The sequence below is a fragment of the Condylura cristata genome, unplaced genomic scaffold (assembly GCF_000260355.1).
Source record: "Condylura cristata isolate star-nosed mole 26May11 unplaced genomic scaffold, ConCri1.0 scaffold00029, whole genome shotgun sequence".
Lineage (NCBI taxonomy): Eukaryota > Metazoa > Chordata > Mammalia > Eulipotyphla > Talpidae > Condylura > Condylura cristata.
The window spans coordinates 10,293,461-10,312,456 of NW_004567130.1; the positions used below are offsets into that span (position 1 = coordinate 10,293,461).

Genomic DNA, 18,996 nt, shown 5'->3' on the forward strand with positions numbered 1-18,996 from the left:
GCTCTGTCTCTGGTGAAGCCTCTCACTGCCCCTGAGCCTCTGGCCTGTACCCCAGTTCTGTATGCATAAATAAATAAATCTTTAAAAAAAAATGTGTTAGGGCAAAGTCTGCAATATAAACTCCATCTCTGGTTCCTGCTGACCCAAAAGTACCCATATCCAGTAAGTGGCAGGTATTTCTGGCAGGAATTGGTTTGCTCATTGTCCTTGAAGCATAGCTATCTATCTCAGTGAGCTTATCTAATTTTGCCTGATGTTAAAAGGTATTTATATCACATGCAGAAATCATTTAATTCTCTCTTTCCTCAAATTTAAGGTCTTTCAGAGGTGGTGCAGTTAAGAAACCTTACTCTCCAAAAATACTATCCAACAAGAAGCCTTCTGCCTTCTCTGGAACCCCTAATGCCCATCATCCAGTGCAGCATCATGCCCCACATGCTTGGACCCGAAGGGGCCGGCTAAGAGAACTGCGTATCAGGTGAGCTTGTGAGTATAGTCAACTGCTGTAGGTGACTTTTCCATTGTTCTCCCTTTCGGGCTAAGGTAAGGCAAGATTCTTATTCTCTCTCAATTAGTTGGAGACATTGATGGCTGCTCATCAGAGCAGAATGTTTAGATAAAAAAAGATGTTCAAGGAAATGCAAATGAAATCTCTTACTGAGTAAATTTACATTCATGGCTTCCACAATGTGTCAACTATAAAGAATCTCCAAAAGTGGTCTAAACATGATCCAAGAACAGCTGTCACTTATAGTTACTCTTAATTAGGTCTGTCAAAAACATCCATTTATTCATTCAGTAAAAACTTATTAAATGACTATTCTGCCTAGTATTATGCTAGATACTGATTACCATGGTGAATAAAATCTCCCCGGTCCATGATTTCATGAAAGTAACATCGAATAAGCTTGACAGGTTATTAAACAAGCCACAACAGAGTGTTATAAGTGCTGTGAAAGTACCTGTGTGGCATGAATAGGCACACTGGTGTAGTCAGTGTACAGTTTAAGAAGTACAGTTTAAGCCGAGTTCTGAAGGGTAATGTAAGAATGTGCCACATAACAGACAAGCTGTCCATTTGGAAGAGCAATCCAAGGTGAGGTATGAGAGCAGTGAGAGGATTCACCAGAGACTGAGTGGGGAGCAGAACAGGTAGATTGACAAAGTACACTGCTGAGGGGAGCAGTGGGCGAGAGAGGAGAAGTCTGCTGTGCCATGTGGGTCACCTCCCTGGCCAGGGATCAAACTTGTGCTGAAGCAGCTGCGGCCAGCTTTGTAGTGCTGTGCTTTAACCCATTGAGCCACCAGGGAGGGCCCAAAGTTATTTTTAAAAAGTAATTTATAAACCTGTTGTCATCTTATTCTGGGTGATGGAAGACTAATTTTAAGTTACCTTTTGACTCATATTAGCATCTCTCTCCCTGAGATTTTAAAATTCCCTCTCCTTTCCAAAAAAAATGATGATATAAACCAAATTGAAAGTGTCTGATGTTTGAGAGGCTAGCTCTTTGGAGCTCTCCCCTGTGTGTTCTCAGTTGCAAGACACAGCCACCTCAGGGTACAACAACAGGGTTTATTCACAAAGGGGGCCCTGAGATAAGGAAAGAGTTCCTAAGCCCACAGTGGCCAGCTGTCCTGCCACTCAGATGGCAACCACACTGTCCATTAGTCTGAACCAAAAATTGCTTGTGCAAGATGGTGCTGTACTTCCGAAGGGAGCCTGGAACTGGTGGCACACAGATAAGTAGTAAGTAGACCAGGATCCAGCTAGTCTGTGAGTCAGGGTGGTCACAGGTGCTACAGAGGCAGCACTGTGCAGCGCCTCTCCTGGAGCCCAAGTCAAGTCTCCTCCTGAAACTTCCCTCAGATCAAGTCGAGCCTCTCCTTTAAAGCTGCCTCTCTTGATTCTGTCTGAAAGCTGAGTCAACCTGCGCTTCTGTCTTCCTTCAGGTCACCCGCCTTTCAAATCTGATAGTCCATTTTCTAAACTGTTTCCAAAAATTGCTTAGTGCCAGGACAAACTTGAAACTAATTGGTGCCACTGAGAGTTTGGACACTTTCAAAAGCACCTCAGGATTCAAAACCAAAACCCTAGTAGTGCATTTTGTCTGCCCTGCACTGTCTCATGCTGGAGCCGGCCAGATATGCTGTGCTGTGTCTGAATGGTGCTGGCCAGGTTCAGACCTGACTTAAGTGTCTCCAAACTGCCATGGATTTTTTCTTTTTTTTTTTTTTCTCCTAAAACCCAAATATGGATGTGCTAGGGTCTGTCAGCTGTCGAACTTGGCTACCATGACATGGTCCAGGCTAATGCCATGCAGCTGGAGGCTGGAGGGTTGCTGTTGCAAAGTCAAGTTGTAAATTGTACATATCATCTTTCCTTCTTTCAGATGTGTGGCCAGAAAATTCTTGTATTTGTGGATTCGAATAACTTTTGGAAGAGTATGTCCTTCTAAAGCCAGGTAATATTTGCCCAGAATATCAAATGTCTGCTGAACTTACAGGTTTTTGTTTTTATTAAGTCCTTGTATAACCTTTATTCGGGCATGCGTTCCATTCCTCCCCTGTCTCTCTCCCAGGAGACGTGCAATGTAATGGTAACTGAATACTTACTAGTTTGAATAAATGAGTATATGAAGGAGTCATAAGTAAACCAAACAACTGAGCCCCTGGCGGTGGGGCAGTGTGAAAGCATTTGCCCAGAAGTAAATGAATTCTTTCAGAAAACTGTCAAAACTGACAGATTTATTTGATATAGCATAGCACTTGGGGGTAAAGTTGATGCTAGCAAGAGGAATGAGAGATTTTAGTGAGGAGCAAGGCCCTCTGCGTGACTTCACTGTGTAGCGGTTGCTGCCCACTGTGGTATGGTGAGAATGGCTATGTAATGGCAGAGTGTGAGCTGCAGGGAGCCACCGTGCATGTGTGAGGAGGGAGATGGGCCCCTGAGGGCGTGCGTGTTCCCCAAAGACAAACAGCATGGCTTCTGCCCTCCTCCCTTTAGTTTATCCCTACTGAAACCTTTTCAGTTTTCATTTTCCTGAAAGTATGGCTTTCCTGATCTGGCATATAACCCAGGGTGTCTTGACTCAAGGTCTCTCAAGCAGGTTTGTTGTTCTCTGAGATTTTTTTCCTCTGGGTGCCTTGTAAAGGGCCCAGTTTTCACCAGCACAGTTCCAGCGTGGTTGCAGGATGCCCAGATGCAGGCTCTCGGCAGAGTTCACCTCTGCTCTTCTTCTGGAGTTCGACCTCAGTGTTCCTTACCACCCCATCGTTCTTCTGTGCCTTCAAATATCTATGTGTTTTATATAATTCTTTTTGGTCCTGCTTTTCTTGTTTTCAGAGAGAGAATTGATCTGAACTACCTAGTTTGCCATTATCAGAATTCTTTTATTCAGTTGAGTGTAGTATAGTTAGTATAGAAGTTATATACTCTTATTGTTTTTTACTGATGCCATAAAGACAATATCTTTATTATTTTCTAAAGACTTATGTATTCATATAAGAACTGGGATACGGCCCTCCCTGGTGGCGCAGCGGGTTAAAGCACTGTACTAAGTTCTGCATGAGTTCGATTCCCGCCTGCCCCAGAGGTGACCACCTGGCGCAGCAGACCTCTCCTGACACGCCTGCTGCTCCCCTCAGCAGTGTACTTCGTCGATTTGCCTGTTGTCTCTGGTGAAGCCTCTCGCCGCCCCTGAGCCTCTGGCCTGTACCCCAGTTCTGTATGCACAAAAAAAAAAAAAAAAAAACTGGGATACAACCAGAGTTGGGGTGGGGTGGGTTAGAGGATTCACCAGAGACAGAGTGGGGAGCAGAACAGGCAGATTGGCTGAGATACAGTGCTGAGGGGAGCAGCGGGCGGGACAGGAGAGGTCTGCTATGCCATGTGGGTCAGCTCCCTGCTGCAGTGGCTGCTGATAGTTTCATAGTGCTGTGCTTTAACCCCTTGCACCACCAGAGAGGGCCTATTTCTCAATTTTTAGGAATGCTAGAGGGGAGTGATAACATATTAGAAATAGCATTATAATGCGAATAATGCCTGTATATGCTTGGAGGATATTTAACTTTTATAAATGGAAATTGTTTTATTATTAATAAATGAACCAAATGAATTGGTTGAACAAAAGTAATACAATGTGTGTCTGAATATAACACAGCCTGAAACACGGGGTACTTGCCTAGCTTTCTGAAAAGAAGAAATGAAGTATTTTTTGGCTAACTTTGGAAATAGTTATCAGTTACATCCTTTGACAGTGTTGAATTCATTAACATTTTTTCTTTATTCTTATTTAAAGGTACTGCTTCCTATTTTCTTGAGAAAATAGGAGACCTCCACAAGTTCCCTTTTCTACCCACCACCATCACCCATTGCTGCTTTTCCTACTGTTCCCTGGCTGTGCTCTTGTCTGTGGCAAAATCCTTGACTTTTGCACTGTATTTCCTGCATGCCTACTGAAGGACACCCCTTTGTGTTTTGTTTTTGTCTTTTTTTTTAAAGATTATTCATGCATACAGAACTGGGGTGCAGGCCAGAAGAGCGGGGGGGCAGTGAGAGGATTCACTGGAGACAGAATGGGGAACAGAAGAGGCAGATCGATGAATTACACTATGAGGGGAGCAGCGGGCGGGTCAGGAGAGGTCTGCCTGCCATGTGGGTCACCCCTGCCCTGAGAACGAACTTTCGCTGAAGCAGCTGCCGTTAGCTTCACAGTGTACTTTAACCGGTTGTGCATTTCTCTTTCATGCATCAGTTTTTCCCTCTTTACTGGAACATTTATGCCAGCATTTAATGCTACTATCATTTTTCCCCCCATCCTAAAAGAATATCTCGGACCTGCAGCTAACATTCTCCTGTTACTCCCCTTTGTGCCAAATCTCTTGTGCATACTCTATACCTCTTCTAAGTTTTCCTTAAATCCATCCAACAAGGCTTTGGATTCCAACAACACTTTTTGTTGAGGCCACTAAATTTGCTTAAAACAGTGGTAAATTCTTAAATTTTCTTGCTCATCATTTCCTTTCTCAAGAACCCCTTTATTGTCCCCGCTTCCAGGTTGCTGTCTCCTCCTGATTTCCCTCCTCCTCCAACTGCCCCTGCTAACTCTTTTGTTGGTTCCTCCTCATCGAGACACCGCCCGCCCGCCCGCCCGCCCGCCCCGTTCTTGCATTGCCTCTTTTTCTACCTCACAGCCTTTGCCATCTTCAGATTTCAAGGTGATTCCCAAAGGTATTCACTCAGCCCAGCCCAGCCCTCGCCCTTTGGATGATTAAGCCTGCTGTGTACATGACAGCGACATCATGTGTCTAGTAGATAGCACACCTTAACATTTAAAACAGAAATCTAGACTTCTCCCCACAAACCTCCCAACTGACTCTTCCCCCTTCTAGCTAATAGCAACTCCCACCCATCTAGGCACAGGGCTCAGAAAGCTAGGAGTCGTTCTTGATTCTTTTTGTTCTCTCACACCCCAATTTAAAAGCCAGTGCCAAAATTACATTGATTCAAACTTCACAGTATATTCAGACTCCAACCTCTTCACCACCTTCAGTTGCTACCACCCTGCTCTCAACCATTATCACATCTCCCACCACTCCCTTAACCTCCTCACTCCTTCCGACTTTGCCCTTGGTCTCTGCTCGGGAAGGCCTGAGTGAATCAAGTCACATCATTCTGCTCAGCCTTCTCATCCTGCTGACTCTGTCCTGTGGCCTGCAAAACCAACTAGCTTCTTGTTTCGCCTATCTGTAGATTTTTCTTCTTTTTTTTTAATAAAAAAAAAAAAGATTTATTTACTTATGCCTATGATAACTGGGTGTAGGCCAGAGGTGCAGGAGGTAATAAGATTCACCAGAGACAAAGTAGGAAGCAGAACAGGTGGACTGACTGAAACACACTGCTGAGGAGAGCAGCAGGTGAGACAGGAGAGGTCTGCCACACCATGTGAGTCACTCCCCGGCCTGAGGTGGAACTCATGCTGAGTGTTGGTGACAGCTTGGTGGTACTGTGACTTAACCGCTGTGTCACCAGAGAGGCCCCGTCGGTCTGTTTTTCATTTTTCTCTTATACTTTTAATTTTTAATACCTCTGTTTTGTTCTCTGTTCTTTTTATTATTGTTAAACAGCATCCTGGAGGTCTATAATTGTTTGAAGTTAATGTAGTGATATTTTTGCTAAGATTTTTGCTTGATCATACTGTCTTTGTGTGTGTGCTTTTGTTCACTGTCTCAGGTGATAAGAAATCTTTTCATTGTCTTTTTTTTTGCAGTTATACATTAAAACACTAACTTTGGCAGTTTTCATATGCATGCAGAGGGACTTGTATATTGAGGGCTTCATTTTAGGCATTTGAGGCAGAGGCCAGGCAATTTCACTGGGGGTCCTCCATCTGCCGTTATCTGAACGCCTTTTCCCGAGGTTGAGCAGTTCTCCCCAGAGGAGAGGAGTACCTCTCAATTCTTTCTGGGGCTCGGTGGGTTGGGGTGGCCTGGGTTCTATGTTTAATAGCAGGCAGCGGGGAGGGAATGTGTGTCCTATTGTTCCTTATGTGATTTGTGGTCTAGCAGCTCCTCCAGAGCTTCGCCTGGTATTCCAGTCTTGTGCCCTACTGGCTCTCCTCTCCATGTCCAGTGTCTTATTGCTTCTTGTAAGCCTGCATTTTTGTCTGCATTCAGGGCTCCCCCATCCTGAGGCTTCTCATTCCTCTGCCTTTCTGGAATGCTCCCTCTGGTGTCCCCAGCTGGTTGTTCTTGACTTCTCCCTCACAGGACACTTAGCTCTGGGTTGCTGCTCCTTTGCCTGCTTTCCAGCGTTGGAGACAGTTGACACCTCTTGTCCATCATCGTTGATCCTATTCTCTTGTCTTTGCGGGAGTATAGCTTGTGAAATGTGCTCATTGTTACTGAGGTGGATTTGTGAAAGGGAAGCTAGATGGGTGTGTTCATTCCAACATGTGCAAGATGGAAGTGGCTTTTTTTCATTAATTTTTTAAAAATTATGAACAAAACTTTCAATTTTTTTTCATATGACAGAAATGTGTAATGTAGGAAATACTAGTCTCCTATAATCCCTCCTTGAGAGAGAGTGCTTGATGTTGATTTGGTTCTCTGTATTTTGTTCATGACTTTGACTGTGTATAATATAATCATTTGTATTTGTATATGCTTATGTGTTTCTATATATGTAAATGCGTATGTATGTGCTTACACTTTGCATATGTTTGTAAATAATATGTACATATGTGTTTGGTTATATTAATTCCAACATAGATTCTGGAAGTACAGAAACATTTATACATATATACACATATACATACACATATATACCATGAGATCACTTTTTCACTTTACAACTTTCAGAGCACCTCTATAGTTCATTACCCAAGGCTCTACTTCACGCATAAAACATATCTGCATGGCAGTAGTTGAATTTAACCTTTACTCTTTTGATGGGCTTTTTTTTTTTTTGGTGTTTCTTTTTTTAAAAAAAAAATATGAACAATGAAAAGCCCTTTCCTATGTATATCTTTGCAGACCAGACCAGGTTTTAAAAACTGAATGGGTTCAGGGGAGGGACGTGTTAGTAACCTACAGAATCATGAAAAGCAATTCAGAGAGACCGACAGGACCAGTCAGCTTGCTGGGGTCTTGTTAACAGCAACACAGGCTGTCACTGCTCTTCTATTTTCTTATTGCCTTTTCCTCTTCTTTATTTTCTCTTGTTTTCTTTTGCTGTTACAACCATCACAGGCAGATTTCAGCTAAACTAATGTGCTTTGTTTCTGTTAAGTACTAGGAATACCATTAGGCATTTATTTTATAATTTTCAACATCCTGTGTATGTAAAAGCTGTTACTTTTTACTAATAAAAAATAAGTTTCAGTCTGGTGAATGAAAGAAATTGGGAATGATAATTCAAAACTTACAGTATGTGAAAAATAAGATTTTTATTTCACGTTAACAGTTTTATTTAGTAATATCTGTAGTGTAACCCTTTGAACACCATTTCTAGTTTACTTGTCTCTAAGGTTTTAACCTAAAAAGCTACTTGATGTCACCAAACAATGGACTATGCTTTTCTGTAGGAAGGCAATGCAAATCGGACTATCACTTGCTAACAGCGGTGCAAATATCATGAACCTCTGATTTTTTTCATTGCCCTAGGTTTTACTATGAACAAAGAGTACTACGAAGAATCTTTGAAGAATGGAAAGAAGAGTGGTGGGTTTCCCATCGAGAATGGAAACTCTGCATTAGAGCTGACTGTCACTACAGGTCAACTTTCCTGTTTTATTTTTTGAATTTTACAGATAACTATTACCAACTAATTATTAGCATGTTTCAAATAAGCATGTTTCAAATTCCTTTAATTTATATTAATTAGGGTAGAAAGTATATGCCTGGTATGTCTATGTTTCTATACATGTGTAGTTATATCTAAAGAAAATAGAAACGTAAGGAAAGAAACTCTTAATACTTGACGTTAGAATTCGCAGAGCCAAGTAGAAAGAAAATTGAGAATTGTATCAAAAATGCATTTTAGATCATTTTAAAAATAAAAAATAAACTTTTTGTCTTTAAAATGGATTCATTCTTGGTCATTTTAGTTCACTTCTTTGGGCAAGTTTCTGATTTATGGATATTCAGATAAAATACAAACATCGAATAGTTCTAAGGTTATAGAGTGAAATCAAGTCATAGGAGTGGGATAGTGAATATATGGAGCGACATGGGGTTGTAGTGTGTTTATCAAGAGGGAATAGACACAGAAGAGTTACTGTGGACTGTGTTTTAGTGCAAGGGAGCAGTGCATGACATTTTATAGTGTGGATGATTAAGACAGAACTGTTATTCCAAAAGTTATTCTTGGAGAAATTGAGCTTTTCTTCCTCAGTGATGCCATCAGATGCGGAAATTAGGTTTCACCATGATCATTGGAAAGAAAATTTTAACTTAGTATGTAGATACGGCTTTTTGCATCAGAACATCCAAGTTAACGTCTTCCGTGTATAGAGTGAACTGGGTGTGGAGGATTAGAAGTTGTTCTGTTTTAAAGAAATGTCATTTTTCTTTTGGCTTCTCAGATATTCCTTATACAACCTGATGTTCCAAGCCTGGAAATCCTACGTGCATGCACAGCACGAGATGAGGAGCAAGTACCTGAGAGCTGAGAATCATGGTAAGAAAAAGTGCATGTCTGAAGAAATTGCTCACTTTAGCTTTATGTCTTTGTTTTACCTAGCATAATCCGTTACCATTCATGTTCTTGCAAATGGCAATCTTTTTTATAGTTGAGTAGTATTACATTGTGTATATATATATAATACCGCTTCTTAGTCCACTGCTCTGTTCATGGGTATTTAGGTGATTTCTATAACTTGACTACTGTAAATAGTGCTGCAGTGAGCACAAGGAGAGCAGATACCCACAGCCTCACTGGATGTACACTTCTGTGGCAGGTGCCATGATTTTGGCACTTACCCCTCATTGAAGCATAATTGGTGTGAAATGCTTATTCTTCCCTACTGATCAGCATGTTGGCTGGTTTCTTGTTTTCTGGTGTCCAAGTTTTGCAATGCTCCCTACTGATCTGCCTTGCCCAAGTTGTCTTGCGGCCAGGTTAGCTCTGTTCAGTGTCTGATTCCTCTGTGAGTTGAGTTAGAAACCCACATGGGTAAGACAGAGTTCCAACATGATAATGCACCTTGCATTAGCAGTTGTCTTAGAACCATTGCATGTGTGTGAGGTCTTGCGGGCACCTCAGACTCAGCAGTTCACACATTCAGCCGAGGTCATCTTGCCTGCTGTTAGACCTACGCATTCTCTTTCTTTTCTTAATGAAATGATGAAGGTTGCTGTGTATTCCTTACTTAGGAATGTCTTTTTTTTTTTTTTTTAAGATTTATTTATTTGTGCATACAGAACTGGGGTACAGGCCAGAGGCTCAGGGCGGCGAGAGGTTTCACCAGAGACAGAGTGGGGAGCAGAGCAGGCAGATCAACGAAGTACACTGCTGAGAGGAGCAGTGGGCGGGTCAGGAGAGGTCTGCTGCGGGGTCACCTTTGGGGCAGGTGGGAATCGAACTCATGCTGAAGTGGCTTTAGCTTCTTAGTGCTATGCTTTAACCTGCTGCGCCACCAGGGAGGGCCCGGAATGTCTTATCTTAAATAATGGCATAACTCATCATTCAATTTTATATGCTTAGAAGATGTCCCTCTATGGTATCACTTGCATTCATCTTTTTTTTTGCCATTACCTGAGATAAATCCTCATCCTTTTGTCAAAGTATTATGTATAACTCTTCTTTCATCTTCTTGCCTTAATTTTCTCCTTCTCACTGTATACATAGCAACAAGAGTGGAAAGATAGGTAAGATCATGTTACTCCTATGCATAAAAATTAATTTGGTTCCCCTTGCTTATAAAGGCAACACACCTTGGTATGACATACAAAGGCCTCTATTGCTGTGCCTCTCCATATGCCCTTCCCCAGAGCCTCACTGGATACATCCACTTCCAGATCATCCCATCTTTGCCGCTGCGTTCCTTTGTCAGGTCCTTTAAATGTCACCCTCCGGGGCCTCCCTAGTGGTGCAAGGAGTTGAGTACAGCAAAGCTATCCACAGCCACTGCAGCATGAGTTCGATCCCCAGCCAGGTTGCTGACCTACATGGCTCAGCAGACTTCTTCTGTCTGCCCTGCTGCTCCCTCAGCCTGCCTATCTGCCCCTCATTCTGTCTCTGGTGAATCCTCTCGGCTTCCCACACCTCTGGCCTGTACCCCAGTTCATGTATGTATAAATAAATAAATCTTAAAAAACCAGTCACCTTCTCCATATGGCTTTCTCTCCTCACCCCCAGCGTGTGGGTTTTTCCTTCTGTTTGTGTTCCCGGAGAGTCAGAAGCCCTTACCCAGTTGCCTTGGCTATAGCCCAGACAATTGTTTAACTGGTAAATAACTTAATTTTTATTTGTTTGTTTGATTTGTTAATTCACACATGTTAAGATTCACTTTTTCTGGGTGCATTTTTATTAGTTTTGAGAAATGTACAAATCAATCAAGAGAGAACAGTTCCATCATTTCTGATAGAATTTTCTCCTTCTAACCTTCTGCAGTGTTCTTTCCTCAATTCCTAGCACACAATGATCAGTGCTCCATCACTGTAGATTTTTGTTTTCTAGAATGTTACATAAAGGGAGTCATGCAGTATGTATCCTTTTGATCCTGCCTTTTATTCAAATAATGGGTTTGAGATTCTTTAAGCTGTTGCATGTGTTAGAAGTCCATTCTTTTTTATTACTGAGTATAACTCCATTATTTGGATGTGCCAAGGTTTGTTTATCCATTCACTGACTGAAGCATATCTGTGTAATATCCAATTTTAAAGTTAGGCATAAGTTGCTGTACACATTTGTGTATACATTAAATTCTCTTTCATAATTTGTCAACAATCTGAATATGAACTGCAGCTGTATTCCTTCTGACCACATTTTAGAGAACGTCCTCAAAATGAATTAAATAATTTTATTTTCTCCTCTGTGTTCTAAAAAGACATTTTCTTCATTAGTGATGACTTTCATAATAAAGTGAAATTCATCCCACAGGTAGCCCTGTTGACCTTTGCAGCTCCCATATCTACTTACTGGTCTTTCTTTCTGGCCCTTTTTGTTCTATTTCACAAACAAATACAAACACATATAGGTTGTATCCTTATATTTTGTCTTGCTTATTCTAGAGGTTTCCCTCAGTACCTATGGGGACTCTTGATAGCAGGGTCCCCCCCCCCACAGATATCAAAACCTGCAGATGCTTACGTCACATGTAAAATGGCGGTTTTTGCATATAACCTATACACATCCTCCCATATATTTTAAATCATCTCTAGATATACTAGCGGGTACAATGTAAATGTTATGGAAAAGTTGCTATGCTGTATTATTTAGGAAATAATAACAATGTTATAAATACAGCTATCAGTCTGCACAGACATATGCATCTTTGATTTGTGGTTGATTAAATCTGCAGTTGCAGAACCCACCAGTAGGAGGTGCCAACTGTACTTTACAATCATTGTTTCAAGTGGCAAGTTTTATAACATTTCTTCTAACTTTGTTATGCAAATTAGTTTTTTAAAATTCTACAGCACTAAAGGAATAATGATCCTTCATGTACCCCTCCTCCAGCTTCAGCCATTACCAACCACACCACTCTATCTCCTCTCACTTCCCTGCCTTCTGCATTATTTCCATTATTTCATCTGTAAATATTGCAGAATATAGCTCTTAAAATTAGGCACTTTTAAAATACAGGCATTCTGAACTATGCAGGACAGCGATTTTGATTCAGATGATTTGTAGATATCATCACTTTTGTGATCATGTTGCATGTGTGCTTGCATCCTTATCTTTGTAGAGCTTCACACCTTTTCCAGCAGGGGGCACTTGAAGTCTGGAGGAATTTAGGATATTCTAGGAGAGATGAGCACAGAGAGAAGCTTTGCATTTTTATAGCAACTCAGAGTAATACATCTCTCCCCACCCCATTTTGAAAATCTCTTTGGTGCATCTAGATGGAAAGCAAAAGATGCGGCGGGCCTGGAAGTCTTGGCTGATATACGTGGTTTTCCGTAGGACCAAATGTCAGATGCACACAACTGCCCTGGAGTTTAGGCAGCGGAGTATTATGTGGTGAGTGTGCTCAGTCATCTGACACATCATTCTGCCTCAGCTTTGCTTGTTCTGCTGGAAAACAGTGAAATAATTAGCCTTAAAACAATGTTTTAGACATATAAATACTTATTGTAACTTGTTCAATTATAACATCAGATTTTAATTAATTGTCACATCACATTTTCATGATTAATGCTAGTTGAATACTTACTATGTTCTAAGCCCTGTGCTAAGTTTGGTATGTGATAATTTTTTAATATGTGTTTTAGTAATCTTGCCACAAATTATAAAGTAAGTACTCGTGTACAGGTTAACGGAGACAGTCTCAGAAAATTTGAGCAGCTTGCCTGCGTGTCTGTAAGCTGTACTTGGTAAAAATCAAAGCCCAAGTGCCCATCTAATGCCAAAGCCCATGCCCTAAACTGCTGCCTGCTGCACCTCTTCAGCATTGTCCACACGTTGGAGGGACATGAAGGCCAGAGATACCTTATAATGGGGCCGACTCAACTCTACATTGTGTCTGGCAGTCCCCTAGGGGCCTTTAAAAAAAAATATTTGTGCATGCATGCAAGAGCTGGGGTATAGGACAGAGTTGGGAGAGTGGTGGGAGGGTTCACCAGAGATAGAGTGGAGAGCAGAACAGGCAGCTGTACTGAAATACACTGCTGAGGAGAGCAGCGGGCAAGATAGGAGAGGTCTGCTGCACCATGTGGGTCAGCTCCCTGGCCAGGGATTCAACTTATGCTGCAGTGGCTGCAGAGAGCTTCATAGTGCTGAGACTTAGCCCCTTGGCCACCAGGGAGGCCCTCCCTCTGTGTCTTTAATGGCAGCATTGTAAAAGCTCAGTTCCTGCAGAAAGAACTGGGCTCCATGTATAGTAAAGATAATAACAGAGCCTTCCTTAGTAGCTGTGACTTGGCTTTAAGTCCTTATTACAGCATGTATTACGTGTCACTTCATCTCTCCATCTCTATCTTTATCTGTTAAATATGCACACCATTAAGTATCTCTTTCTTTCTGTGTTTCATGGGAAATAAGTTAGGTATAGATGTACTTCAGAGATATTGTGGGTTCCATTCCAAACCACCACAGTAGAGTGAGTCATATGAATTGTTTTGTTTCCCAGAGCATATGAAAGTTATGTTTTCACTAGTGTTGAGTAGCTAAATGGTGCAATAGTGTTTTGTCTTAAAAAAAATGCCTGCTTAATTAAATTATTAAAATGTACTTTATTGCTAGAACATGCTAAAACCATCATCCAGCCTTCAAATCATTCTTTTGCTGGTGTTGGGGGTAGATCTTATAAAAAATGCAATATCTGGGGCCTTCCTGGTGACACAATGGGTTAGGACGTAACCGCTTCAGTGTGAGTTCGATCCCTAGCCCCAGAGGTGACCCACATGGCACAGCAGATCTCTCCTATCTTGCCCGCTGCTCCCCTAAGCAGTGTTTTGTTGATATGCCTGTTCTGCTTCCCACTGTGTCTCTGGTGAATCCTCTCATGGCCCCTCCCCGCCACCTCTGACCGTATCCCAGTTCTACACGCATAAGTAAATAAATTTTTAAAAAATATCTGCTGAATAAATCTTAAATAACCCAAGAAAATTTTAAACAACTTCTTCATGTAAACTGATGTTTTGGATACTGTACTAAACATAGATATCACAGGCATACATCCTGCTGTGTTTTACAGACATTGCTCTTATTTTTGTAAAGAAGTTTTAAATAGACTTTTACATAGAAGAACTGAGGTACAGGACAGGGGGATGAGAGGATTCACCAGAGACTGAGAGGGGAGAAGAACGAGTGGATCTACTGAAACACACTGCTGAGGGGAGCGGTGGGCGAGACAGGAGGTGTCTGCCTTGCCATGGGTCGGTTCCCTGGCTGGGGATGGAACTTGTGTTGCAGCAGCTGCAAATAGCTTCATAGCACTGATACTTAACCCCAGGGACAGCCCCAGCAGCTATTTTTCAATGCTTAATAAGTATGTAGTTCTACTAGAGTCTATGGGAAATATTTATTCACTGTTTGAACTGTTCCTGGTAATATTTGGGGGATTTATAATTCCCTAAGTGCTTAAAATGCTAAGTAATAATGCAAGATATTTTGAAATGAGTGATTGATCCCATTAGCACGATTGAGGTTAAGAAGAAAAAGAAATTGTAGGTACCGTGACCAGGCAAAGTGAGTGTTTCTGTAAAGTGGAGGCTGCAAACTCTCTCTTGCCTGTTACTGGTTTCCTATAGAAAATTAGAAAATAGGGCCCTCCCTTTTTTTGCAGTTTGTGAAATCTCCTGGTTTTTAAGTGTTGGCAATAATTTATAAGAAAACAAACAGCAAAACTGGCAGTGCAGGCATGTGTCTAAGACTGGAAACTGAGCCACCAGTTTCCCACCGTTAACTGGCAGCTGTAGGGCTCTTTCTCAGTTGCTCTCCAGCGTTGACTCTAGCAGGTGGTCATTGAGAGTTGACATGAGGGAGAGGGACGAGAACTGTAAGGCTGAGGCCAGCCCGCACTGCCCTTATCTTTTCTGGGTGGCTTTTATTTTATCTCTCTCATCTTCAGTTTGTTCTTCAACAGGGTATGTTGGCGCGAGTGGAAGTGGGGATTGGAACAGCTTCGTGTGCGCAGTGCCCTCCATGCCTCGGCCGTGAAGCACTGGGCCCTGAGCCTCCAGCTGCAGGTAGGCCCAGCAGACCCAGCTTGGTTTCCTCTGTGCATGCTGTCAGACCCGCATCCACAAAGGGTGGGGTCAGATTCCCAAGCAGGAGACTGGCAGTCACCTGCTGCCTCTCGGTTGGACCCTCAGGGACCTACGTGGGGCGGGAGAGAAACTGCGCGACTGCTGTCAGGAATATGCTAGATGTGACGGCCAGTGGCTTTTAGAGAACTGCCGGTGATGGAACTGGAAAGCGATTTAGGAATTCGATTTAAATGTGTCTAAAGGAATAACATATGTTCTTACCTCCTCATTACTGTTTACCTACAGCAAATTACAGAATAAGAGCAGAAAAGAAACAGACTGAAAAGAAAACCTGACTTCTTTTCATAAAGTTTTGCTGGTAGAGGTTTCTTTTGGGGAAGCCACTAGCTTTTGGTCAGTTTTAAGACCTAATCTCAGTTCCAAAACTGTACTGTGGTAAAACTTCCTAATGCTGATAGATGCTAAATTGATAGGTGCTCAATTTCTGTCACAGTGGGAGAGCCCTCTTGATGTTTTTTGACGTGTTTTTATTTAATGATGCCTCCTTTTCGTACAGGTAGCGCTAATTTCAGAATGATCACATTTATTCTTTTTTTCTTATGGTTTGGTCTTAAATATATCATAGGTTTGATTTTATTAATTGTGTAAAATGGGGTCTTTGTCACTTTTCCATATGGATAATCAATTGCCCAACATTATTTACTAGTAAGGTCATCCTTTGACTTTTTTCACACTGATTATTACTAATCCTACATTATAAATCAAGGTCTCCTTTACCTTGTTGTAGGCTCTCTGTTTCATTGGTATATTTGTCTATTTCTGAGCCAGTACCACTTTTTTTAATTACAGTTTTATGATGCAGATAAGAAAGAGTATAGGTTCTCTAGTCAGAATGCCTAGGTGGAAATTCTAAGCCTAACCTAGTACTGTTGTGCCTTTGAATTAGTTATTTAACCTGCCCATACCTTAAATTTCTTACCTGTAAATAGATAATAGTACCTGCCTCCTAGTATTGCTGAAGACTAAGTGTGATGAGACAGGTAACAGCCTAGAGCAACACTGAACTGTGGAAATGGTCAGTAAGTGCTCACTGTGTATTCTAGGCCTACTCTTCTTTATGGCTTTTGAGTCTACACATAGAAAGGAATTGCCTATATTTTGGTTCATTTAAAAAAATGCTTTAGGTAGTCTTTTTTTTTTTTTTTTTTTTTTTTTTTAAAGATTTATTTATGCTTACAGAACTGGGGTACAGGCCAGAGGTGTGGTGGGTGAGAAGATTCTCCAGAGACAAAGTGGGGAGCAGAACAGGCAGATCTACTGAAATACTCTGCTGAGGGGAGCAGCAGGTGGGTCAGGAGTGGTCTGTCACACCATGTGGATCAGCTCCCTGGCCTGGGATCCAGCTCATGCTGCAGTGGCTTTGGAGAACTTCATAATGCAGTGCTTTAATCCATTGCAGCACCAGGGAGACCCCAGGTAGTCTTTTTTACCTACTATTTTTAGAAATGATTTGTCAAGCTCCATAACAAAGCCTACTAGGATTCCTATTATAATACAGGGACTACATTAGGTCGACAGACACTCATGTATCTGACTGTGAGAGGGAAAGCAGGCAGGATTGGTGGTGAGGTGAAGGAGGAGGCATGTTGCAGTGCATTAGACTGTGCCGGATGAGGGCTTTGACTCTTCCTCCAGGGGGGTGGGGGGGAGCCACTGGTTTTGAGTGGAAGACTGATAGGATCACACCTGCTTCTTAACAGGATCCCTCTAGCTCATTGTGTGCTGCCTTTGGGTTAAGAAAGGGAGAGAGATGAGTGTGGGAGAGGGGGAAGGAGGGAACAGTGTGGGAACAAAGTACTTCTGTGAACCTCCGCTGTCACATTGTTTTAACTATGAAACCACTAACTATTTTAGGTAATTAGAAAACAAAAGTAAATCAAAAAAGAAGAAAAGGCAATCCCTACAATTTTAAAACACTCTGAAACAAGCATACCAAGTTGGAAGCAATGACTACACAGAAAATAACTCAAGTAACGTTAAAAGACAACATTGTGACTGTTTGTCCCTTAGGATGTATCCTAAGGACACAAAGAAGTGCTAAGAAATCTAAAACTGCATTCAGTAGTCTTATTGTCAGTAACAGCTTTGGAATTGTTCTGTTGAAACTCTTACAGCTACATTGTAAGAAAAAGCAAATAACTATGTCATTAGGAATCAGATTTCAGAGTAAAAACAAAGGTTATAAGTACAGAAGTAAATAAAAGCCTTGTAAATCTAAATTTGGACACGTAAATATCATTACCAATTTTTCTTAATCTTAAAAATGTCTAACTCTTTATTTGCTGAAAAGTCTTAGAAGTGGTGCCAGTAGGGTAACACTGGGGAAGTTATCTGTGGCATCTACTGTTTCCACTGAAAGGAACTGAGCCTTTTGGAGAAATCACTGATTCCAGCTCTAGAATTGGAAATAAGACATCATCAACCTAAGATATAGTGTGCTGGAAAGCAGTGAACAGAGTTGTGTCAGAAGAACTTGAGAACCAATGACTGATAAGCTTAAAATAGAATAGTTTGACTATCAAAAAGTATAATGGTGGCACATTGGGTTGGAGCACGCAATGTGAAACTGGCTGTGGCCATTTTCAGTGTGAGCTCGATCCTGGCCCCAGAGGTGACTCACATGGCGCGGCAGACCTCTCCTGACCTGCCCACTGCTCCCCTCAGCAGTGTACTTGGTCAATCTGCCTGTTCTGCTCCCCACTCTGTCTCTGGTGAATTCTCTCACAGACCCTCCACCTCTAACCTGTACCCCAGTTCTGTATGCATCAATAAATCTTTTTTAAAATAAAAGTATGATGACTGAAATAGATTGAAAGCATATCAAATACATGAAAATTCATAGATTCATAATTACAAAGAAAGGGAACTCATTGGTGATGAGTTAGAGCATTCAGTGCTTTAAGTGAGAGCAAAAATCAAGCAATTATCCTGTCTTTGCTATATAAACTGCATCTCTAAAACCAGAGGGTTAATGAATAGGCTTATTTATAGAATTGTAGTCAATAAACGAGGAAGTAGTGCTAGAAGCTGAAAAACAATCCACTATGTGAGAAGATGATGGGGAAATACACAGGAGAGATTGGGCTGACAGCCTGTGAAGCCACAGAACAATCAGGGCTTTGCTAGACTGTGGCAGACAGCCCTGATGTGCGGCACGGGCCGTAGTGGGACGTATCCTGCACTGCTGGGTTGTGTTATTGCCTAAAGATTTGAACATGACTCCACCAAGCCTAACAGTTTAAGAAATATATGAATCAGGACTGAGGGAAAGACTCCTTGAGGAGATGATCACTCAACATTTAAAGAGGCTGGTGATTTGAAAGGGGGGGAAAGACAGGGAGAAAGATTATCATATGAAAAGGAGAGATTTTAGTGACTAACAACCAAAAAAGGATCACTCTGGATGCTGTGTTAAGAATAGGCCATTTTGTGCCCTGGAGGTGACCACCTGGTGTGGCAGACCTCTCCCGTTGCTCCCCTCAGCAGTGTACTTCCTCGATCTGCCTGTTCTGCTCCCCACTCTGTCTCTGGTGAATCCTCTCACCCTCCGCATCTCTGGCC

General features: G+C 41.8%; 1 protein-coding gene across 1 annotated transcript in view; it reads left to right on the forward strand.

Annotated features, from left to right (window-relative positions):
* The window catches only part of SFI1 (Sfi1 homolog, spindle assembly associated (yeast)), a 61,332-nt gene that overhangs the window by 14,843 nt on the left and 27,493 nt on the right, over positions 1-18,996 (forward strand). The window contains exons 3-8 of the mRNA XM_012730835.1: positions 317-478; positions 2,391-2,462; positions 8,164-8,274; positions 9,084-9,178; positions 12,568-12,685; positions 15,252-15,354. Coding sequence (XP_012586289.1) covers positions 317-478; positions 2,391-2,462; positions 8,164-8,274; positions 9,084-9,178; positions 12,568-12,685; positions 15,252-15,354 — 661 coding nt within the window. The remainder of the gene's footprint in view (positions 1-316; positions 479-2,390; positions 2,463-8,163; positions 8,275-9,083; positions 9,179-12,567; positions 12,686-15,251; positions 15,355-18,996) is intronic.